Source organism: Gobio gobio, assembly GCF_949357685.1.
Source record: "Gobio gobio genome assembly, chromosome: 8".
In the NCBI taxonomy this organism is placed as follows: domain Eukaryota; kingdom Metazoa; phylum Chordata; class Actinopteri; order Cypriniformes; family Gobionidae; genus Gobio; species Gobio gobio.
Window position 1 is genome coordinate 13568853 of NC_137114.1, and position 26225 is coordinate 13595077.

Here is a 26225-nt window from a genome sequence, read left to right on the forward strand (position 1 = left end):
GGAACCTGTTAGGAGATGATAAGCTTGGTTACCTAATTAATTAGAGTACTTTTAAATCGAGCTCAATAGATGGAATTATCTTTTTGTTAATATTTTCTTTTTCTCCTGCTTCTAAGGACCAGACAAATCTTCTTTCAAACAACAGTGGAAGCACTGAGGAGATCGAGAAGAGTGGTATGTCCAGTCACCTGTTTATACAATGCATTTTACTTCTGACTGTGAGTGAAAGTGTCCAATAACAGTTAAAGGCCCTGATATACTCAAGTTCTTTTTCGTTCTTCGCAAAAAAAAGAGAACGAGAGAGAAGCGGTATACTTTTAACAAACATCCCAACGCCGCACATACTACTGGGAACGGCGTTTAGATGAATATGCAGATGTTCTGTGTGCTTTCCTCTTAATATAGTAAAACATGCAACAAAAATGACAGCAGTGAGAAAACGATGAAATGCAATAGAAAATGCAATAGATTGCTTTAAAGCAAGCAGCTTTATAGCATTAAACATGAAAAACTGTTAGAATTTCAACTTCAGTTTCTACTAGAGCTGGGTTTTGACACAGATTCGATTCAATTTCGGTTCAGTAGCGATTATTTTATATATATATATATGGTACAATGCATTGCAATTTTTCTCAAGGAAAACAAATCTCTGTCTGAACTAATGCTGTAAACTATATGAGTCAGTTGTAGCTTACTATAATATTGAAGGTAAAAAATTACTGATTTGTTACAAATACTTAAATTACACTCAATGTTTTTTTTTATTTATAATAGTTATAATAGCTTTACTATTATATAATCATATTTCTACTCCAATTAGTTTTTTGAAATATAAACATTTAAATGGTGGCTGTTATAAAAACTTGCCAGATTTATTCATGCATTTAATATTGAAGAACATTTTCAAATTATACTTAATATGTAATATGGTGTATATATTTAGCAAAATGCTCCCCTCTAGAGTTAATTTTTTTTGCTGACTAGCAAGTTTATGGACACTGGATAGGGTTTTTCTGTTGAAACACTGATTTGAGCGATTCCATGTGACATGATACGGATTTCGGTAAGTTGAAAGATGCTCATGCATGTTTATTTCGTGCTGTAACTGGTATTAAAGCGGATGAAAAGATCAGTTCATGTGCGCTACCGCTTGAGCTGAGCTGCGCCAGAGCGATCTCGCACCACAGCGCCATAAAGGTATTTGTTTTTGAATTTCGTAATAAAATAGACGTCATTTTGAAATCTGAGACTTTTTCATATCAAGAGTAACAAAACACAAACAATATTGTGATTTATTGGATGGGAGGCGCTACAATGTTCTATTCGTTCATCAACTGAAAACAGGATATATATATATAAAATATTAATATTAATAATAATAATTAAAAATAAAATAAAATAAATAAATATATAACCCAGCCCTAGTTTCTACTATAAAATGGCTCTCCAGTGTGTTTCATTAGGGGTGGGAAAAAGATCGATTCCCATATGAATCGCTGTTCAATCTTCTGCCGATTCACAAAGTTCAAAAATCTATATTCCAAAGTGTTACACCACTTAAACTTCTCTGTACTGCTTAAAGTTATTGCCACTTTAGAGCGTTATTGATCACAAGGTGTGAAAAAGGACTGACAGACACAGCTGAAGCTCAGGCACAGATGCCGACTCTCAGATGCATGCAATCCCGAATTTCCCTTGAATTGCGCTTGAATGGTCAAATGCAGACACAGTGCACATCATGTGGGGTATTCACATAAATACAGTCTGTTATGTCTTATGTGAACATAAACAGATGGGAGCAAATAGGATGTGTAACAGTATATTAGATCCAGTATGCATTTGTTCTTAAAGGGACAGCAGCCTAATAAACTGTTGCCATCCATCTCATTAATTCATAGTGTTTTTTTTTTTTTTTTGATCAACATTTAATGTATATTTAATTCATACAGCGAAGAATATACAGTTTCATTTTTATATTTGATTCAATTCTGTAGTATTTCTTACGGCATGTTAAATATATCCAGGTTACTGTACTGTTTTATATTTAAAGTTTTTATTTTGGATCAAGGAATTTTATTTATGTACTAAGTTTCAGAAGACTGCAGGTCATGTGTAGTGATTGCAGTCAGCTTAAATTACATTTGTTTTATAGTGTTGGGTTGACTAAAATGGGAAGAAAAAACAATTTCAAGGTTTTTAATTCATTCAGTGAGTTTTTTTTTCTTCTTCTAGGCCTATTAAACTGTCTACCGTAGTCAAATAAGAAAAGTAACACGCAACTGTAAACTACAATCAAATCAATGCATATATCGAATCAAAATTTGATTACAATTTGAGAATCGAATCGTGAGGCACCAAAAGATTCTCAACCCTAGTGTTCATGTTTTTACTTGTGGATGTCTGACTGCAATGGACTGAACAGGAGAAATGTAACGGAGAAGATTTCCATGTTAAAGAAGGCAGAGCATCAGAGCCACACCTACATATTGTCATCTCTATGTCCCAACCAGAGGGAACATTTTCGGAAAAAAATGCACTTTGTCGAGCGGTTTCAAAGTGCCTAAAATGAAATCCATGTTGTTTGAAATTACGCCACATCAGTTCATTCTTCGATTTCGTTTGACTTGTATCAGGGCCATAAGACTTAATATTTTACTGGTCATGTGATCTCACCATTTCTGGTCCAATGAGGCAATCTGATCCATGTTAAATATCTGCCAGCTCAGTAATGGCGCTTTTCCACTGCATGGTATGGCTCGGCACAGCTCACTTAAATAGTACCACCTCAGTTGAGGTTCTAAGCGAGCTGTACCGATATAGTAACCCGACCCACTTTGAAACAGAACTAAACTGCAGTGGAAGAGTAAAGCGAGCCGTACTGAGTCGTACCGCGCAGTGGAGAAGCGACATAAGAGTACATGGACTTTATAGGTATTCATTTTACAAAGTACTTCTATTGGTTTGAGCTCTTTAGCAGCCTTTTAGAGGGATAGATCACCCAAAAATTATTCCATGATTTACTCACCCTCAAGCCATCCTAGGTGTATATGATATTCTTCTTTCAGACGAATAAGATCAAAGTTATGTAAAAAATGTCCTGGCTTTTCCAAGCATTATAATGGCAGCCCAAAATTTGAAGCCCAAAAAAGTGCATCCATCTATAAAATGTATTAATACGGCCCCGAGGCCGCCTTAAGCAAATCGATTGGGTGTGTAAGACAAATATCCATATTTAGCACGTTATAAAGTAAAATATCTAGCTTCCGGCAGACCACCTTTTGTATTCAACTTACACAGAAAGTGTAACGCCTCTCGCAGTTCAAAACGCTTGCGCTATGTCCAACGTCATCGTTGCGCCAGTTACACTTTCTTTGTAAGTTTAATACGGAAGATAGTCCACTGGAAGCTAGATATTTTACTTTATAACGCGTTAAATATGGATATTTGTCTTACACAAACCCATCGATTCGCTCCAGAAGACCTTTATTTTAAATTTGTCATTATTATTTATTTATCGATTTACAATATAGCACAACAATCAAAACAATTAAAATATTCTACATTAAGCAGCATCAGAGTATACATAAATGAGAACTTATATACATCAACAAATCCAGTTTTGTGATATCAATTTAAAACTGAGATAAAATAACTGGTAACATAAATGTTCAGTATGAATACAGTGGATAACAAATTACAAAGACATGGGTCAAAGGGTTTATATTAGGTTCATAAAATTATTCCTGGTCTCTAAGATATGGGTTTTGTTTTTTAAGAGACCTACTCTTTTGATAAAAACAGGGTCTGAAATCTCTACACCGAAAAGATATAATATTTCTTGTAATATGTTTTCCTCGGGGCAATCACAGAGAACTTGTGTACACAATCCCAAAACGTATTTAATTTTTTTGTAGTTCCAAAAAATGGTACCCCTACAGAAGGCCTTTATTAACCCCCAGAGCCATGTGGATTACTTTTATAATGGATGGATGCACTTTTTTTGGTATTAAAATGTTGGGATCCCATTCACTGCCATTATAAAACTTAGAAGAGCAAGGACATTTTAATATAACTCTGATTGTATTCGTCTGAAAGAAGAATTTCATATACACCTAGGAGGACTTGAGGGTGAGTAAATCATGGGCTAATATTCATTTTTGGGTGAACTAACCCTTTAAAAAACATTTGTCATCTCAGAAATGCTGTTGAATTAGAAGATATCAGATGTTCCGGCACTGTTTTAGTCATTTAAAAATCTTGTCCTCCAGTTACCAAGAAACGTTCCTCGATGGCTGCTCGGAAATCTTTGACACGCCAAAACATGTCTTTGTCACGCTGGAAAAATGCTCTGGGAGGTCTGTGAAATGTGTGTGTGTGTTGGGTGGTTTTTAATGTCTGGGGTTCTAAAGTCACCAAATCAGAATCTTTTCACATGGGTGTCTTTGGCTGCATCCCAAATCGCATACTTCCCTACTATATAGGGGTTGTGCTTTCATGTTTAGTTTATCTCTTTTAGTTTGTACTCCTCTTCTTGTTTCTTGGTTTTCTTAGTGCAACTGGGGTTTGAACTTCCAGCTACAAATGCATACTAGATCTGAAGTTTATTAAAAGAATACCAATCTGAATGTCTTTTTGTTCTTTTCAGAGATCTCAAACAAGACCATCCACCCCAAAGCTCATAATACTGTCAATGCTACAGCAATTCTTGCCACCAAATCTGCCAGCAACACGTGTGATGCATCCGTTACACGCTCCCGCTACATGGGTCCCACTGCAAGCTCCCGCGCTAAGAAAGCGCAGAGCAACTCTGTGGAGAGTCTGAACGTGTGTGAGTCAGAGGAAGCGTCCCCGCCGCTGGACCCACCCGTAGAGCAAAGCAAAGAGAACATTATTCCACCTTCCTCTTCAGTCCTTTCCTCGGGACCGTCTCATCTGACGCCTGCCTTGGGAAACCACAGTGCTCGGGCTGCTCTTCGATTGGACCTGGTTGGCCCCAGTCGTGCCAGTTCGTCTCCGGTGTCGCTCAAGAGCCGTCTAGGGAAAGTCGACCGTTCAGAGTCTCCGCGCCGCCAGGCTTTGGTGACGCCCACAGAGATGCGGTCCCTGGGGAAAGAGAGTCGGAAGCAGATCATTAATATTGAGCAGAATTTGGCTCCCAAGACTTCAAGAAGGTTCTCAACAGGGTCTGAAACCAGTCATAAGGTGGTTGAAGACCTGCAGTTTACAGGCTCATGTGAGAACGCACAGACCTCGGGTCGAGTCTCAGTATCTCTAGATAAAGCGGATTCTACAGAAAACGACTGCCTTGGTGAGGACACAGGTCTTTTTTTTTTGGCAACCGTACAAACAAGCACACTGAACCGGGAATTATTTTTTAATTTGCAATTTAGTTTTTTTTTATTAATCAGAATGGTCTTAATTTGGTATCTCAATCAATATTTTTCAGCCCGGCTTCATACTATAATGCATTTTAAATGGCAGGGAAGTAGTTGACCATAAATGCAGTTGTTTTAATAACCTGGTCAAGTCTTTATTCTGAAAGAGATGCTCCATAGATGCTGAATTATTCCTTAAAGGACAACTCCGGTGAAAAATGAACCTAGGGGTAATTAACACATGGTTACCGAGTATATCATTCTCTGGGATGCGTTTTCATGAAAATCATTTTCATGAAAACCATGTGTTAATTACCCCTAGGTTAATTTTTCACCGGAGTTGTCCTTTAATAGCGCCATATATTTCTACACAGATCCACATTCGTGTTTGCATTGCTCAAAATTCTGATTAATATGTGTTTATGCCTGCGGTCTGATTCACATTTCTATTAAAGAGCACCTATCATGGAATTTTGAAATGTACCTTTCATGTAGTGTGTAACATAGATCTAAGTGAACAAAAACATCCTGCAAAGTTTGAAATATGACAGTGCACCGTATATATAGTTATTTTCTTTCAAAAGTAAGAGTCGACTGAGTCATTTTTAAGAATCGTTAGAAGACCGAAGCTTTTTCTCTGACTAGATGACGTCAACTTGTCAAGTTATTTGAATACGATACGCCCACTTATTGCGCTCCAAGACGCCAGTGAAAACTAGAAAACATCATGGCCACGAGACGCGGTTTTCTGAAGTGCGACTCAAAAGCAAACTTTTTTTCATCTGCCCAAGGATGAGCATTTGAAGACTAAGTGGCTTGAAGACAAACCATACATCGTCGCGATTGAGTGTTTATTAGTCTTCAAATGTCTCTATTTGCATGTTTCGTGATCTCAGGAAGCTTTTATTATGGATTTCTATTATGGCACATGGTATCTTCTTCGTCTGTGTGTACCATATATGGACCACATGTGCACAGAGCGCCCTCCGGCTGCCAGGATGAATTGAAAACAACACACAAGAGTCTGCATAGCTCATGATTAGGCTACTTCTGCACATTTTGAGGAAGTATTGAATAAAAAATACTCCTCAGTTTAGAAATTTGACACAGACATATGAGAATCTATCAATATGTCTCCTCATCTGCACACTTTTGAACTAAAAGCCTTGAGGGATGTTGATTTGTCGCGAGTCTTCGTGAGGAGAATAGAGGAGTTTTTTTATGAATGAGATCAGCTGAGGCTCATATTACAATCAAACGGTACTGACGCGGTTTTCATAATTCATATTCATAACTCCTGACACATATTAACAAATTACTGTCACTATAAGACTTTGATGGGCGTTCCGTTTCTGAAAATATCTGACTACACCAATCACAACTGACTGGGTCATCGGACCAATCACTGCAGATTAGCGTCACGTAAAGGCGGGGTTTTGAAAAGTGAATCACTAAAGGAATCATTTGAGAATCGCTGTCAAAACAGGAAAAAATAAATGCATATTATAAGAAAACTAAAGTCTTTTTTGTCATTGCATGCATGCAAAACTGTTGTTGGGGACTTCTAAAACAATATTTGGAACATTTTAAATGCCATAATAGGTGCTCTTTAACCAGAATATTGTCTTAATCTGGTTTTTGCCATTTGGTTAATCTTTTTACATATGCTTATCAAAATATGACTGATATAATTCTGATTAACTCAGGGTGTTTTTTGTGCATGTAACCGCAGTTGCTGATGGTGATTGTATGTTTTTGTCTTTGGGTGTTTCTGCAGGGTCGCTGAGTGTCCAGATGTGTAAGAAGATGGTGAATGAACTCTGGCACACCATCCATAAAGCAACTGGCTTTTATAGCAAGGTAATTTCTCTTCAGAGTCTTTCTCTAAATTCTTCAGATTTAATTCCTCTCTTAGTTTTTGATGGTTATTTTTCACCCTCTATTTGATCCTTAGAGTTAAACCGTAAAATAGCACTAAAGGTTAGACTTTAACATGTCAATTTAATACATGGACCAGGACCGATAAACATTAAGCACGGAGAGTAACAGAACAACGGATTTATCAAACAACTCATAAAGCACCCGTTTGGAAGTAACTGACAGGCAAGCGTGTTTGTACGTAGCCGGAAAAAAAAGATGCGCTGCCCATAACCAGAGCCGTCATCCAGCTGAAGGTATCGGATATCGCCAAAGAGCTAAACACCCACCAGTGAGGCCCATGATTTCTTATTTCGGCTATGAACTGATGCACTTGCCTGTCAATGTCCTCGAAGCAGCCACTTTGATGCGGCTTAATGGTTTAGCGCTATGTGATCGGCCTAAGGAAAAGCCTTCATATCCCCTGGATCATATAGGTCATGCATATCAAACACCTGTGTTTTGTTACTCTACATAAAAAAGGTGAGAAATAAGGCATTGTGAAATCTACTGGAAATGAGAACCACAGGTGATTATGGTAGTCATAAAGCGTTTATCTTTAAATGTGATTCGTTGGTGTATTTTACCAGTATTTACCATACTTTCAATATATACATTTAAATGTGAAAAATTGCAATATGAAAATTTTCAAATCATTTTCTTTGGAAATTCATCTGAAAAAATAGGGCATATACACCGATCAGACATAACATTATGACCTCTGACAGGTGAAGTGAATAACACTGATTATCTCTTCATCACAGCACCTGTTAGTGGGTGGGATATATTAGGCAGCAAGTGAACATTTTGTCCTCAAAGTTGATGTGTTAGCAGCAGGAAAAATGAACAAGCGTAAGGATTTGAGCGAGATTGACAAGGGCCAAATAGTGACGGCTAGACGACTGGGTCAGAGCATCTCCAAAACTGCAGCTCTTGTGGGCTGTTCCCGGTCTGCAGTGGTCAGTCTCTATCAAAAGTGCCCCAAGGAAGGAACAGTGGAGAACCGGCCACAGGGTCATGGGGTAGGGCTGGAACAATAAATCGATGCATCGCGATTCTCTCTCGAATTGATTCTGAGCTTAGTTTTTAAAAGCAGATGGTGCTCTAGGCTAATTTTTAACCACACTCCTTTTTCTTAAATGTTCACGAAGAAGAGCGCTTGTGCATTCGGCTGAGTCTGAGAATGACCTCAGAATGCTTTTATGACACTTCAGCACTTCAACCTTTTTGAACTTTTATGAATGATTATTTTATAGGAGGTTCAAGTGGTGTGTGTGTGTAAGGAATTGGAAGCAAGCAGAGCCAATGCAGTATTTTCTAAAACACGCAGTGCAATTTCCTGTTAAAAACTAAGCTTAGAATCGATTTGCGATGCATTCTGAAAATATCAGAATAGATCCAGAATAATTTCTCGTTTCGCCATGCATTGATTTATTGTCCCAGCCCTAGTCATGGGCGGCCAAGGCTCATTGATGCTCGTGGGGAGTGAAGTCTGGCCCGTGTGGTCCGATCCAACAGACGAGCTACTGGAGCTCAAATTACTCAAGAAGTTAATGTTGGTTCTGATAGAAAGGTGTCAGAATACACAGAGCATCACAGTTTGTTGTGTATGGGGCAGCACAGACCAGTCAGGACGCCCATACTGACCCCTGTCCATCGCCCGAAAGGACCAACAGTGGCACGTGAGCATCAGAACTGGACCACGGAGCAATGGAAAAAGGCGGCCTGGTCTGATGAATCACGTGTTCTTTTACATCCTGTGGATGGCCGGGTGCGTGTGCGTCTCTTACCTGGGGAACACATGGCACCAGGTGCACTATGGGAAGAAGGCAAGCCGGCGGAGGCAGTGACGCTTTGGGCAATGTTCTGCTGGGAAACCTTGGGTCCTGCCATCCATGTGGATGTTACTTAGACATGTACCAGCTACCTAAGCATTGTTGCAGACCATGTACACCCTTTCATGGAAACGGTATTCCCTGGTGGCTGTGGCTCTTTCAGCAGATAATGTGTCCTGCCATAAAGCACAAATGGTTCAGGAATGTTTTGAGGAGCACAACAACGAGTTTGAGGTGTTGACTTTGCCTCCAAATTCCCCAGATCTCAATCCAATCGAGCATCTGTGGGATGTGCTGAACAAACAAGTCCGATCCATGGAGGCCCCACCTCACAACTAACAGGACTTGAAGGATCTGCTGCTAACATCTTGGTGCCAGATACCACAGCACACCTTCAGGGGTCTAGTGGAGTCCATGCCTCGACGGTCAGGGCTGTTTTGGCAGCAAAAGGGGGACCAACACAATTTTAAAAAGTCTTAATGTAATGCCTGACCGGTATATATAAACTGTAATTAACTTGCCAGAAATACAGCAAAAACATATTAACGGTTTCTTTAGATATTCTATAGCTGGGTTTTTTTTAGTTAACGTTCCAAAAGGTCCCTATATTTCCTTCTCAGTGTTGGTCTGGAAAATAAATAAATATCCAACTCCAAAATTCAATCAGTTGCCCAGTTGGTTATGCATTAAAAGGTAAGATCTGAGGTTTTATCAGGCTTTTATGATCTTTACATTCAGATACCCATGTATGGCAGAAGGTCATATGACAAAACCGATACTGTAAGGGAGTTCAGGGTTTTCCTCTTGAAGTCTGCTTAAATGTTTTCTTTAAGTATCTACTAAAAACATTTAGATTTTACAATATACATCATAATCAAAAGAGATGGGATTCAGAACGATGATCAAAACACAGATGGAGTCCATAAACGCTTTACAGTCCTATAGCTCGTCCTGGGTCGACATTTTTAATTGGGCAGTTTTGATTTATATGCTGTTTAATGTTGATGGTCGTGTTGTTTTACACATGCTTGTGATTACATATGAGATTGCTTGTTTCTGCGTCTGTGTTTTGATGTTGCTACTGTTGTCATGTATGTTTCGCGGTTCGGATGGAACCAAACGCTATTTGAGGACCCCAGTTCTAAAGCATTCTTCAAAGCGAAAGGAGGAGCTTCTAAATCCTTCTAATGGTGGAGATGTTTGTTCCCTCTCTGTAGTTGTGCTCCATCCCGGAGTTGTCGGAGCAGCAGGAACAGATGAAGAGTATTTTGCAGGAGGTGTTTGTGGGCGTACAGGGCGAGTTGCACTCCCTGTGCCCACAGGAGACTCGCCCCTCGGCCCAGAGGGCCCGTCCCGTACCAGAAGACTCTCCCGGCCGCCAGCTCCGGGACGACAGGACCGTGGCCCTCCTGGAGAAATACTCGGAGATGCTCTTAGTGCGAATGACTGAAAAGGGAGCTCAGGCCACACTGGAGTAACGGCTCACTTCCCGTCGGTTTATTGGCCAAAAATGAACTAACGCCATACCCCCATAAGCACCTTTTAAACTTTTAACGTCTTTCGTTCGATGTTATGCTTTTAAATAAACATTTAAATGCGTATTTGAAACTTTTCTCTTTTATACGATGTGTTTTGTTTTTTTACACTACATTTCGATACCTTAGTGTATTTGGCCACATACACTTTAAATCTTTTTATCCTTTAGAGATTTATCAAGGCAAACTCTTCAGGACCTTTCCTTCCCCCCCAAATCGTTTGTCTTTTCCATAGATCATGTACAGTTTTGAAACAGTGTTACTTTTGGAATGCAAACAGTTGTATTATGTATTGAGTTTTGTGTTGAAGTTCTTGCTGTTTGATGCTTTTGTAGTTTCGCATCATTTCACGCCGACTATAGCGACGAGGTGTTGTTTTGAATCGTGACGTGTAGATGTTTCCCAGAGCACAGGCTGACACTCACCGTTTGCTGACACTGGCGTGCTCATTGTGCTTTGTCATGTTGATGTGCAATCCTTCTTTCTTCCTTTTTTCATTAAAATGTATAGTTAACTTTTTAGGAAAGCTTTGTAAATATGTTTTAATCAGCCATTTACACTATTTTAATATTAAACATTTCAAATATGATTGTTTTTTGTGGTTCCTTATGATTCTGAAAGACTGTGTGTTTTTACAAATTATAAATCCAGAGCAGTCTATCAAAAATGAATTTGCATTTATTATTTTTTTTAAGCTTTGATATAAGATTAACATTCTGAACTTGGTGTCAATCTTTCAGATAATTTTTTTTAAGTTTTAGTAATTTCAGTACATCAAATGAAACTCATAAATCAAAGTATATGATTTTCATTTAAGTTTTTCATCTAATATTTCTATTTGTGTAATGAAAACATTTTTAATAAACATTTTAACATTTACTTTCATTTTAAGAGTTTCATATTTAAATATGTAAATTACCTTTGGTTCTGGAAAGCACTGATGCAGTTTGCTCATTTTATGAATTTACGTTTTATAATTATGTGTAAAATGTATTAAAAAAATGTTTTTTTCCACAGACCCATAGCACTCCCTTGCGGTCTTTAGCAGCTTTTTTTCCCCAAAAAGCACCAACAAATATAGTAATTAAAAAAAAATTTATTTGGCCACTTTTAGCAGCTTTTGAAAAGTGACTCGGGCACATAAAAAGGCACACATTTCCCCTCTAAATATACACAAAAAAGAGAAAACCATTGACCAGCTAGCCAGGCCAGCCAATCAGCCTGGAGAGAGGAGTAGCAGAACACCCATCACACGCCAATCAAGTTGCTGGTTCAATAATTGTTAATTTACGATACACCTTGTTATTATAGCATGTACCTATAATCGTTCAGTTTTCTCACATAAAATATGTAGTAAAATAGCTGCGATTTTTCTGCCAGGACATTTCCTGTAACCCTATAACACAAAATACAATACGTAATGAAAAATCAATACGGAAAATTCCCTCATATTAAAGCCACAATATGTAGTCTCCGCTGGAGGTCGCTTATTCAAAACAAATGCGTGGCTCGATGGCTTGATTTGGCAGAGCTTTTATTCTGCCGCAGACGAGCACTTCCTCTTCTTCCGCTCATGCATATGTGGCGAACGCAGCGCTGTTTTATCAAACGAGATTTAAACAATAAGACTGACCGTGTTGAGCTTTATAACAATGATTCGTTTTCTGTCTAATAAAATAATATATTAAAGCATCTTTGTTGTTTTCATGGTTTCTACAAAATAAAACCGGAAATCGAGTGTAACGCAGATATGATGTCATTAATAGGCGACGCACAGACACAGTCCGTGTCCTGGATAAAATGTATTATTTCTCTGGATTTAAATATTCTTGGGAACATTCGGGATAATGTAAGTACACAAGTCAATAAAATATATAACATTGTCCTAGTGGTTGTTGGATATTTTAATTCAAAAATCTTACATATTGTACCTTTTAACAAAGTACATTGTGCCGTATGTTTCAGGACGTAGTGTTGCATAATATAACTATATATACACTGCCTAAAACTAGAATTATTCAGAATGTGCAGTTTTACTTGTTAATAAGAAAATACATAAAATGTAATTGTGTTTGACTGTTCAATTATTCAATGTTGTATTTAGAAATAAAAATGATCAAATTAATTAGGCTATTTTTACAAATAATATATTTTTATGTATTAATATATATTGCTTCGTGGTTACACAATGACGTCAGCGCACAACGTCATTTAGCAAATTTCAGTTTCAGCAGACAAATTTAGCAGTTTAATTTTATTTATTGACTTTTATAAAGCATTTGACACAGTGAGTCATGCTTTTATTTTCAAAGTTATTAAATTGTTTGGTTTTGGAGATGTGTTTTTAAATGCAGTTAAAACATTGTACAATGGATGTAATAGTTCTGTCAAACTTGCTTATGGTACATCACAAAGGTTTGATATTCATCGTGGCATTAGGCAAGGATGCCCTCTCTCTCCTTTTTTATTTTTATTAGTTACCCAGGTTTTGGCAATGCATGTAAAGAGAAATCAATATAATGGTATCACAGCTTTAGGTGTAGAATTTAAACTTAGCCAGTTTGCGGATGACACTGTGATTTTTTTGAAAAATAAATTTGAGGTACGAAAAATTATTAGTTATATTGAGGCATTCACTGCTGTATCAGGCCTTAGAATGAATTGTGATAAATCTGTATTGTTTCCCCTTAAAGACTGCTCCTCTAAAGAAATAGAAAACATCCCTGTTAAACACGAATTAACATATCTAGGTGTAATAATTTGTAACAATGAAAAACAGAGGAGTCAGTTGAACTTTGAACCAATTATTGAGAAAACAAAAAAGAAATTTAATTTGTGGTTAATGAGGGATATATCAATAATTGGGAGGGTATTATTGTCAAAGGCAGAAGGCATATCTAGATCCGTATATACTTCCTTATCATTAGATGTGCCTCCTAAAGTGATTAAGGAGTTAGATAAGTTACTTTATGATTTTATATGGAGAAAAAAGCCACATTATTTAAAAAAAGAGGTCATATGTAACATCAAAGAGCAAGGGGGACTTGAGGTCTTAGATTATAGTACACTTAATGACACTTTCAAAATTAAATGGTTAATAGATTTTTTGAAGAATAGAAATAGTCTTTGGAATGTATTTCCTAACTATATTTTTAATACTCTTGGTGGCATAGACTTTTTGTTGAAATGTAATTTTTCTGTTGACAAAATTCCTGTTAAATTGGCCAATTTTCATAGACAAGCCCTGCTAGCATGGAGATTGGTATATAAGCACAATTTTTCACCACACAATTATTTCATTTGGAATAACAAAGACATACTATTTAAAAACAAATCTTTATTCTATCATACTTGGTATAATGAAGGGATTATATTAGTAAGACAATTGCTTAATGCCAATGGATATTTGTTATCATACACTGAATTTCTACAAAAGTTTCAATTACCAGTTAAACCGAGAGAATTTGCTGTTGTTCTTGACGCGATTCCAAAGAGTGTGACATTACTCTTAAAGAACTCTAATTCAGAAGAAATCAGTATAGACAATCTTTGTAGTAACATTTTCATTGGTAATATTAATGTTTTAAAACAAAAATGTTGCAATAAGGATATAAGAAATGCTCTTTGTTCTGTGTCTTTTCCTGCAGCAAGATTCTTTTGGTCATCTTTATTTGGTGATATCTCATGGGTTAAAGCATGGAAATTGCCAAATAAGTTTTGTGTTAATAATAAAATTAAGGAAGTGTCTTACAAAATACTTCACAGAATTTATCCCGCTAAGCACATTTTGGAAAGATTTAAGTTAAAAATTTCATATACCTGTGAATTTTGTGCACTGGAAAAAGAAACTATTTTGCACCTGTTTTTTCACTGCATTTACTCAAGATTATTTTGGAAAGATTTAGAAAACTTTATTAATAGAAAAATGAATTGTATGATAGAAATATGTGTATTTGATGTCCTTTTTTATACTCAGAATGATAACTTAGAATGCAAAGAACAACATATTATAGAGTTATTGATTTTATTAGGAAAATATCATATACATAAAAAAAAGTGGGCTCAATGTAAACCAAATTTTTCACACTTTGTAAATGACTTTACATTGTATGTAAAAGCTATGAAAACATGTAATGTTTTGAAAGCACTGGACTTTATGTAATTTTTTGTTTGTATGTTTTGTTTTTGTTTTTCATTTCCTGACAGCTAAAGTTAATGTGATATTATGAGTATGTAATACCTCATGTTCTTTTGGCATTGAATTAAAAAAAAAAAAAGACAAATTTAGCAACTTCCCCTTTAAATTAGTTGGCAACAACAAGACACCGGTTTGAAAACTATGGTATTAGTGATATAGCCTATGTGTGCAGGCAGAAACCATTGTACATTTTTGTAATGGACAATATTAATATAAATTGTTACCCAATATTTGCCACTTAGCGTTACATTAAGACTAACCCGACATGTTATATTTTAAACGGTCGTGGTTCCAACAGAATTTGTCATACATAAACTGTCATTGAAGCGTGACTCAGCCTCGTAGTGGCAAACTGTCAGTCATGCACATTAAATCACAGTGCAAGTCGAGGTTTGTGCTGAACCGTTAAATAAAGAAGGCCGGAGTGTTTGATGGAAGTGTTTGTACAGCTGCACCACTTCGCCGCATTGGGTGGCAATGTTACTCAGAAATATAACACTTCCCGTTGAACTCAGAAGTTGGTCACGACAGGAGGCGCTTTGTGGCTCAGAAAGCCGCGCCGCCATGAGCAGCATTCACATTTAAAGACGTTTTTAGGCCCTTAAGTACAGTTCGTGTATAACATTTTAAATCTTTTAACTCTTCGGATTGTTACCAGACTTGTAAATTCAAAATGTGCCCCAGAATAAATTGTCAAAGAACCGCGTCTTGTAATAACGACTGTGATTGGTCCATCGTGACTAATCGCTGAGAAAAGTAACGTATGTCACATGATATGGGACTTTTTGGAAAAAGTTGTGTTTTTTTGCATTTTCCTTTTTTTATAACGAAACTATCAAACAAATTCCTTTATAATACCCTGCTGACTTGGGAAATTTAAAAAATAAACGTGAACTGTAGTTTTTGCAACTTACATCATAAGAAACGATTGTTCATATTCATTGTTCTGGTTGCTTTTGTATTCAAAATGTACTTGACTTTTTAATTGAAAATATCGCGAAAAAAATTATTGATGAAAGATGTGTTGTTGGGTCTCTACAGGTCTACAAAAAAAAGCGAGATCGCACAAATTTAATAACGTTTATTCTTTTAATAACTAAAATCCGTATCCATAAATCAGTCTCGCAACAGTCTTTGTGTAAAAATGCTTATTCCCTTATATATTTAAAATTGTTTATATTTCTTATGTACATGTTAATCAATAAAAATAATAAGAGTAAATAATTTAAAACAGAAAAATCTGACCAATCAGAGAAGACGTCAGGGCCAATAGGCCACTCCCATTTATCGTTGCTCTTTAGTTCTATCAGCCGCTCTGTCCGTTCTGTTTCTACACTAGAAACGCGTGCACAGATTAGTCATGATTACTCATCAGCGACAGAAGCGGGCGGGGCGCGCGCGTCCCTCCATGTGTTTACAGCAGCCACCGAATTGACGCGTCGCGTCTCAGCGCGCACAGCTGCAGGACTTTCCGCCGCTTTCCTGTGAACTCGCTTCATAAGAATGGAAAACTTACTTATAAGTTCCAGATGACGGCGCGTACACTTAATGTACTATGTCTGAGAAAGTAGATTGTTGTTGTTTTATTACTGTTTACGACCATGGCTGCGTCGCAGCGCGCGATACACTCTGAACTTAAACAGAGCGAAACATGGAAGCGTCACATTATTAGACAGCTGAAAAATCGCAACAGGACACAGACGAGCGTCTTCCAGGATATCATAGAGTCATGTAAGCTTTATTAATACTGTTAATATCCCTTATTAAAGCAGTGCAGTGCTATGAGACGGAAGAAACTGCTGTTTTGGATGCAGTAGACGTTTCTATCTAACATGTCTTTATGGTTGATATGGAATATTATATACATATATACATATCATATATATTATTATTAATGAATGTGGTTTATATGCTATATTTATTACTAAATGTGGTATATATGCTATATATATATTACTAAATGTGGTATATATGCTATATTTATTACTAAATGTGGTATATATGCTATATTTATTACTAAATGTGGTATATATGCTATATTTATTACTAAATGTGGTATATATGCTATATTTATTACTAAATGTGGTATATATGCTATATATATATTACTAAATGTGGTATATATGCTATATTTATTACTAAATGTGGTATATATGCTATACTATATATATTACTAAATGTGGTATATATGCTATATATATTACTAAATGTGGTATATGTGCTATATTTATTACTAAATGTGGTATATATGCTATATTTATTACTAAATGTGGTATATATGCTACATATATTACTAAATGTGGTATATATGCTATATATATTACTAAATGTGGTATATATGCTATATATATATATATTACTAAATGTGGTATATATACTATATATATATATTTCTAAATGTGGTATATATGCTATATATATTACTAAATGTGGTATATATGCTATATATATATTACTAAATGTGGTATATATGCTATATATATATTACTAAATGTGGTATATATGCTACATATATTACTAAATGTGGTATATATGCTATATATATTACTAAATGTGGTATATATGCTATATATATATATATATTACTAAATGTGGTATATATGCTATATTTATTACTAAATGTGGTATATATGCTATATTTATTACTAAATGTGGTATAAATGCTATATATATTACTAAATCTGGTATATATGCTATATATATTAGATTCAACTTTATTGTCATTACACAAGTACAAGTACAAGGCAACGAAATGCAGTTTAGGTCTAACCAGAAGTGCAATAGCAGCAAGTGCAGGATATACAACGTTTGCATAAGTGCAGGACATGGATATGTACTGAGTATATATAAATATGTCTATAAATAGAGAGATGGTTATTACTATAAACAGAATTTACAGGTGAATATGTACAGTGAATAATATACAGATGGTTAATACTATAAACAGAATTTACAGGTGGATATGTACTATGAATATAATATAATATACAGATGGCTATTACTATAAACAGAATTTTACAGATAGAGGTATACAATGATATGTTAGGCTAAAATGAGGAATATGGCAGTGGATTATGGTAGTGCAATAAATTATGGACAGAAGCTATCCGAAAAAAAGTGTAAAAGTGCAGTGGAAGTGATTGCATATTACAGTTAGAAGTACGGTGCAAAATACAAATGTAAACAGTAGGTACTGTAAATAACAGTCGGCAGTGCAAATGAGCATAATCCAGTTACGGTGTGGTAGTGCAAAATGAATAAGTAAACAGTTGTTACTGTAATAAAGAGTCGGTAGTGCAAATAACAAAGTGAAGGCGGATGTGAGGTAGGAGAGTTATCAGTATATGAGGGGAGTGGATCAGCGGGGGTTTGAGTTCAGTAAGGAGACAGCTCTGGGGAAAAAACTGTTCTTAAGTCTGCTGGTCCTGGTCCGGTGGATCCTGAAACGCCTGCCGGAGGGCAGGAGAGAAAACAGTCTGTGGGCTGGGTGTGAGGAGTCCTTGAGGATGCTGCGAGCTCGATGCAGGCAGCGTTTCCTCTGGATGTGTTCGATGGCAGGCAGTGGAGTCCCTGTGATGCGCTGGGCAGTTTTCACCACCCGCTGCAGTGCCTTGCGCTCCGCAACAGAGCAGCTCCCATACCATACTGCCACACAGTTGGTCAGGATGCTTTCTATTGCGCAGCGGTAGAAGTTCACCAGGATAGCCGAGGAGAGCTGATTCTTCCTCAGTGTCCTCAGGAAGAAGAGGCGCTGGTGAGCCTTCTTGACCAGGCTGGAGGTGTTGGTCGTCCACGACATGTCCGCCGAGATGTGGATCCCCAGGAACTTGAAACTGGAGACACGTTCAACAGCCATTCCATTGATGTGGATGGTGTCGTGTGTGCCTCTTGACTCCTTCCTGAAGTCCACGATGAGCTCCTTCGTTTTGGTGGTGTTGAGGAGCAGGTTATTATCAGCGCACCATGTGGCCAGGTGCTGGATCTCCTCCCTATAGGCAGTCTCATCGTTGTTGCTGATGAGACCAATCACCGTTGTGTCGTCCGCAAACTTGACGATAGAATTAGATCCATACACAGGCTTGCAGTCGGCGGTGAAGAGGGAGTAGAGAAACGGACTTAGCACACAGCCCTGTGGTACACCAGTGTTGAGTGTGATGGATGTGGAGCAGGTGGATCCTGAACGAACATTCTGGGGTCTGTCAGTTAGGAAGTCCAAAATCCAGTTGCACATTGAGGTATTGATGCCCAGGTCTCCAAGTTTGGCTATTAACTTGGTTGGGATGACAGTGTTGAATGCTGAGCTGAAGTCAACAAACAGCATGCGTGCGTAAGTGTTCTTATTGTCCAGGTGAGTGAGCACAGAGTGCAGTGCCATGGAAACGGCATCCTCTGTGCTCCTATTGCTGCGGTAGGCAAACTGGTGTGAGTCCAATGTGGATGGTAGAGAGTCTTTTAGGTGTTCCAGGACCAGCCGCTCAAAGCACTTCATGACGATGGGTGTGAGTGCTACAGGGCGGTAGTCATTAGGGCACCTCGGGTTAGAGTGTTTTGGCACTGGCACAATGGACGTGCGTTTAAAGCATGAAGGTACAGCTGCTTGGGCAAGAGACAGGTTGAAAATGTCTGTAAAAACCTCAGCGAGCTGCTCCGCACATGCCCTGAGAACACGACCAGGGATGTTGTCTGGTCCAGCAGCCTTGTGCGCGCTGATCCGGCTCAGTGACTTGCAGACATCTGTGGAGGAGAGTGTGATTGGTGGGTCAGCTGAGGGTTTGAGCTTGGTGGCAGTTTCTCTGTTGTCTCTTTCAAAACGAGCGTAAAAGTGATTTAGCTCGTTCAGGAAGTTGACATCAGTGGCTGCGGGGGTGGAGTGGGTGGGTTTGTAGTCACTGATGGCCTGGATGCCCTGCCACATGCGTCGAGGGTCAGAGTTGGAAAAGTGACCCTCTATCTTTAGCTTGTAGCAGTGCTTGGCCTTTTTGATGCCCCTCTTCAGGTTTGCTCTGGATGCGCTGTAGGCTTGTGCATCTCCTGATCTGAAGGCAGTATTGCGTGACTTCAGCAGGAGTCGCACTTCCCTGTTCATCCATGGCTTCTGATTTGGGTATGTGGTGATCTGTTTCTGGGTTGTAACACTGTCAATGGTGGTATTGATATGATCCAATACAGAGGAGGTGTAGGAGTCAATGTCCGTGTGAGCGCCACTGGTGGCTTGAGAAGCAAACATACTCCAGTCTGTGTTTAGAAACCTTTCCTGGAGTGTGGAATCAACCCCCGCAGGCCACACCTTGATGGTCTTCACTGATGGCTTCACACGGTTGATGAGGGGTGAATATTTGGGGATGAGGAACAAAGAGATGTGGTCTGACTGTCCCAGGTGGGGGAGGGGTGTCGCAACGTAAGCTCCCGCCATGTTTGTGTACACGTGGTCTAAGGTTTTGTTTCCTCTGGTGTGGCAGGAAACATGCTGGTGAAACTTGGGTAGCACTGACTTTAAGTTTGAATGATTAAAGTCACCTGCAACAATAAAAGCAGCTTCCGGGTGATCAGTCTGTTGTTTACTGATGGCTGCATGAAGTTCTTTCATAGCAAGCTTGGCATCAGCATCCGGGGGAATATAGGCTGCAGTTATAATGGTGGAAGTGAACTCTCGCGGCAGATAAAACGGTCTACATTTAACCATGAGAAACTCCAGGTTAGCTGAACAATGACTCCCAACAATAACAGAGTTTGTGCACCAGGCTTTGTTAATGTAAATGCACAATCCACCACCTCTGGTCTTACCGGAGCCATCTAATGTTCTATCCGCCCGGAGCGTGTGGCATCCCGCTAGCTCAATAGCGGTGTCCGGTATTCCGCCGTTTAGCCAGGTTTCCGTGAAGATTAGGACGTTACAGTTCAAAAGTTTCTTGCTGTGTGTGATGCTGAGTCGAATCTCCTCCATTTTGTTCACTAGCGACCGTACATTGGCAAGGAAAATACTGGGTAAAGAGAGCCGATGTGGGGTAAGCCTTAGCTTTAGCCTTAGCTTAGCTCTCAGACCACCGCGTCTTCCCCGCCTTTGTTTACGATCTCGGCGCCGCCTGCGAGCACTTCCGCCCGGCCGGGCAGAGTGCATAGCCTCGGGTGTTCTAGCGATCTCAGGAAGGAGTCGAAGATTGTCCATAAAACTGTCGGAAATTCGCAAACCAATATCCAAAATCTCACCACGGGTGTACGATGTTAAGGCACAACTATTCTGAACGAACAGACCCGAGATGAGCAGGAAAAATACCGCAAAATTGCAGAATCTGGAGAGACCCGGAGCCTCGCGAACTACTCGCGCCGCCATCTTGGGTATATATATATTATATATATATATATATATTACTAAATGTGGTATATATGCTATATATATTACTAAATGTGGTATATATGCTATATATATATTACTAAATGTGGTATATATGCTATATATATATATTACTAAATGTGACATACACTCACCTAAAGGATTATTAGGAACACCATACTAATACTGTGTTTGACCCCCTTTCGCCTTCAGAACTGCCTTAATTCTACGTGGCATTGATTCAACAAGGTGCTGAAAGCATTCTTTAGAAATGTTGGCCCATATTGATAGGATAGCATCTTGCAGTTGATGGAGATTTGTGGGATGCACATCCAGGGCACGAAGCTCCCGTTCCACCACATCCCAAAGATGCTCTATTGGGTTGAGATCTGGTGACTGTGGGGGCCATTTTAGTCCAGTGAACTCATTGTCATGTTCAAGAAACCAATTTGAAATGATTCGAGCTTTGTGACGGTGCATTATCCTGCTGGAAGTAGCCATCAGAGGATGGGGACATGGTGGTCATAAAGGGATGGACATGGTCAGAAACAATGCTCAGGTAGGCCGTGGCATTTAAACCATGCCCAATTGACACTAAGGGGCCTAAAGTGTGCCAAGAAAACATCCCCCACACCATTACACCCCCACCACCAGCCTGCACAGTGGTAACAAGGCATGATGGATCCATGTTCTCATTCTGTTTACGCCAAATTCTGACTCTACCATCTGAATGTGTCAACAGAAATCGAGACTCATCAGACCAGGCAACATTTTTCCAGTCTTCAACTGTCCAATTTTGGTGAGCTTGTGCAAATTGTAGCCTCTTTTTCCTGTTTGTAGTGGAGATGAGTGGTACCCGGTGGGGTCTTCTGCTGTTGTAGCCCATCCGCCTCAAGTTTGTGCGTGTTGTGGCTTCACAAATGCTTTGCTGCATACCTCGGTTGTAACGAGTGGTTATTTCAGTCAAAGTTGCTCTTCTATCAGCTTGAATCAGTCGGCCCATTCTCCTCTGACCTCTAGCATCAACAAGGCATTTTCACCCACAGGACTGCCGCATACTGGATGTTTTTCCCTTTTCACACCATTCTTTGTAAACCCTAGAAATGGTTGTGCGTGAAAATCCCAGTAACTGAGCAGATGGTGAAATACTCAGACCGGCCCGTCTGGCACCAACAACCATGCCACGCTCAAAATTGCTTAAATCACCTTTCTTTCCCATTCTGACATTCAGTTTGGAGTTCTGGAGATTGTCTTGACCAGGACCACACCCCTAAATGCATTGAAGCAACTGCCATGTGATTGGTTGATTAGATAATTGCATTAATGAGAAATTGAACAGGTGTTCCTAATAATCCTTTAGGTGAGTGTATGTTTTTCTAAATGTGGTATATATGCTATATATATATTACTAAATGTGGTATATATGCTATATATTTATTTATTACTAAATGTGGTATATATGCTATATATTTATTTATTACTAAATGTGGTATATATGCTATATTTATTGACTTTGTTTAATTTTTATTTTAGTATTAACTTATGACATAATTATAATGCAAAGTTTATATATATATATGAAATGTCTCCGTGCTCCATTTGTATGAATGCTTATGTGGATCTAAGGGCAGAATATGAAAATGTGACTAACCGTAGATCTGATTTTCACATCTCGAGGATGATCCAGACTCATATAAAGGAAATTCATAATTGTGCCAGTTCTCGCTCATTCTGTGAATCTTGACACTTGTGTGCAAATGGAAAATCTCGGTAACAAACACACTTGGAGTGCATGTAAACAGCATCCGCTCTTTAAAAGCGAATATTAACATGATGCTCTGGATGTATGTTCTGAAGTTAGTCTTGGTGCTCTTCTTCTAGATCACAGTTTGCTGGAGAAGTCCAAGCAAAGAGCCCTCATAACCAAAGGCATTCTGGGATCAGGGTCAAGGTAACCTCATAATATGCTTTGATGTTACACTGTAAAAAGGGGCTGACCCTAGAAAATGTCATTCGTTGGATATGTTTGCCTCAAATAAAACATTTCGACATTTTTAGACTGTTAAAAAGAGACTTTTAGGTTGTAATAAATGATGAATTACTGCACATTGCAGTGGATTTCCAGTTACACTTTATTTTAAAAGGATAGTTCACCCAAAAATGAAAATTAGCCCATGATTTACTCACCTTTAAGTCCTCCTAGGTGTATATGACATTCTTCTTTCAGACGAATACAATCAGAGGTATATTAAAAATGTCCTGGCTCTTCCAAGCTTTATAATGCCAGTGAATGGCTCTTTCTGTTTAAAGTCCATCATAAAAGTGCCCCACATAGCTCCGGAGGTTAATAAAGGCCTTCTGAAGCGAAGCCATGCGTTTGTGTAAGATAAATATCCATATTTAAAACTTTATAGACTGAAATAACTAGCAGACGGCCATACGCATCGATTTACAGTGAATTTAGGGTTGGGTATCGATTCAGATGTTTTGATTCGATTTCGATTCGCAAGCTCTCAAATTGATTCGATTTCGATTCTCGATTCGATTTTCTATTTCGATTCAACTCAATGAATATAGATTACTATACTATATTTATAAAAAAGAACAGTGAACATAAGTTTACAAGTGGGTAATACTAATTAAAAAGAAACCTGTATATTAAACTCTTTTTGTTTTAGGTACACTTGGGTACATTGAAACAGAACCCATCTCTATATTTCAAATGCATACAATTATGTTCAGAGGTGGACAGTAACGAAGTACATTTACTTGAGTACTGTACTTAAGTACACTTTTTGAGTATCTGCACTTTACTGAAGTATTATTTTTTAGGGAAACTTTTACTTTAACTTTACTACATTTGAAAGACAAATATCGTACTTTTTACTCCACTACATTTCTATCAAGGCCCTCGAAGTCAAAAGTCGCTTCTGTAGCAGCTTTGCAAGTCAGTGGATGATTTTTTTTCTTCTTTAAAAGTTTTTTTTTTTCTTTTTTGCTAAATGTAAATGTCTGGGAGAAAGAGAAGCATAGACATATGGATGAATCTGAAAAAGCATGATGAAGGAGCTCAGTTCAGTCTGTTTTTATGTGCCTCTGAGATGCACGAGTACTGAATAGAGCTTTCTTTTGTGTGTTTTTCGCACTTAAACAGACCAATACACACAAAATGTCAATTTTCATTTTGGGAAGTATTCACGTAAACAAAGTTGATTATGTCTTAAGTGAACGTAAACAGTTGGGGGAATATCGGATGTGTATCAGTGTGTTGGATTTGTGCATTCTGCCTTAAAGTGACAGCAGCTTTGTAAAAAGCTATGTAACTTTTAAGTATTTAAATTAGTTCAAGGTGGTCGTATGGAGCATCACTAACTGGCTTAAACCACCATGGAATAGCGTGCATTTATACAACAATGCAACAATAATAAAATAATGCATCGACATAAAAAAGGAAATTTACTTTTGATACTTAAGTACTTTTAAAAGCAAGTACTTCTGTACTTTTACTTAAGTAAAAATAGTTTTTAACAACTTTGACTTGTAACGGAGTAATATTTGACTAGTAGTACTTTTACTTTCACTCAAGTAATGGAGTTGTGTACTTTGTCCACCTCTGATTATGTTAAATACAATACAGTTTTGATGCAACTTTATTCTAAAAAATGTATCTGAGAAGTATTTTATCTAATTTTGTTTTTATGGATATTTTGATATGGATATTCTAAAACATAAAAAGGAGATTGGATGATTTTCAGCTCACGACAAGCTCTTCTTGCGATTTTGCTGACCGTTGTGTGTGTAGTTACTTTTCATACACGAGAAGCGTGTTCATACCAAGTAGTTGCCGTGGTAACGAACAACAATACCTTAACATGCTGACTTATGTGGACTAACTTTTATTTGAGGAAATCTGTTTATAATATAAGCTATTGGGTTTGAATTATTGGTCCTGTGCTGTCTATTGACTTGATTTGAATATGTCTATAATGGCTAACGTACGTGCTTAAGTGAACGCTCAAGTTTAATACAATGATCATAATGCAAGGCAAGCATTCGCTTGTATATGATCTATTTTTAGCGGCTGTGTGCTCGGCTGTGGGGGTGTTGCAACGTCTGGGTGATGTCTCATCAAATGGTTGCGAAGATTTGTAGTATTACTACAGCATTTCACCTCTGCATTACAAACGTCGACCACGCACCGGAAGCCGCCATTTAAGCACTGAATGAATGAATGAATGAATGAATGAATGAATGACAGGCGCGGCAACTAAGAGGGGGACATCTAGTGGAGAAGACTAGTAATTAGATTTACGTTAATCTTATGTTTAATGTTTGCGGAAATAAATATGGAAAAAATCGATTTGTGGACTTCGAGAATCGATTTTGAATCGACCACATTTTAAAAAACGATTCATCGGAAAATATTTTTTTTTGCCCAGCCCTAGATCCGATGTATGACGTATTGACGAACGCAGAAGCGCAGAGGATAGAGCAAAACACCGGTCATGAATTAGAAGTCTAAAACTATGATTTTTAAAATAGAAATGGCGAAGAAATTCGATATAAGAGAAGAGGGGCTTGAGTTTGTTGCCCAGTACATTTAACTGAGAGGCGTCAAAGCTTGCGCTACTCCTACATCGCGTTTTTCTCCAAATAAAAGGTAAAAGGTTACTCTTTTGGGCGCAAGTCAACTTGTGTTGGCCGCCCGCCGGAAGCTAGTTATTTCAGTTTATAAAGTTTTAAATATTGATATTTTCCCTCACACAAGCTTTGCTTCAGAAGGCCTTTATTAACCCCTGGAGCTGTGTGGAGCAGTTATATGATGGATGGATGGATGGATGCTCCTTTATGGACTTCAAAACAGAAAGCTGTCATTATAAAGCTTGGAAGACCCAGAACATTTTTTAAATAACTCTGATTGTATTCGTCTGAAAGAAGAATGTCATACACACCTAGGATGACTTGAGGGCGAGTAAATCATGGGCTAATTTTCATTTTTGGGTGAACTATCCTTTAAAGGTGTCATTGTTACAG

The 26225-nt window shown here is 38.0% G+C and overlaps 2 protein-coding genes across 5 annotated transcripts in view; both read left to right on the plus strand.

Annotated features, from left to right (window-relative positions):
* The window catches only part of wdr62 (WD repeat domain 62), a 61893-nt gene extending 50056 nt beyond the window's left edge, over positions 1-11837 (plus strand). The window contains exons 28-31 of the mRNA XM_079824538.1: positions 117-174; positions 4646-5308; positions 7153-7235; positions 10345-11837. Of these exons, the coding sequence (XP_079680664.1) occupies positions 117-174; positions 4646-5308; positions 7153-7235; positions 10345-10605 (1065 nt within the window). The 3' untranslated portion in view covers positions 10606-11837. The remainder of the gene's footprint in view (positions 1-116; positions 175-4645; positions 5309-7152; positions 7236-10344) is intronic.
* Positions 11838-16192: 4355 nt separating this feature from the next.
* The window catches only part of atg16l2 (ATG16 autophagy related 16-like 2), a 63433-nt gene continuing 53400 nt past the window's right edge, over positions 16193-26225 (plus strand). For 3 of the 4 annotated variants that reach the window (XM_079824647.1, XM_079824646.1, XM_079824648.1), the window contains exons 1-2: positions 16193-16591; positions 23073-23142. In XM_079824647.1, coding sequence (XP_079680773.1) covers positions 16462-16591; positions 23073-23142 — 200 coding nt within the window. In that variant the 5' untranslated portion in view covers positions 16193-16461. Of the gene's footprint in view, positions 16592-20987; positions 21197-23072; positions 23143-26225 lie in introns of those variants that run through there. The other variant, XM_079824649.1, reaches the window with a different exon arrangement.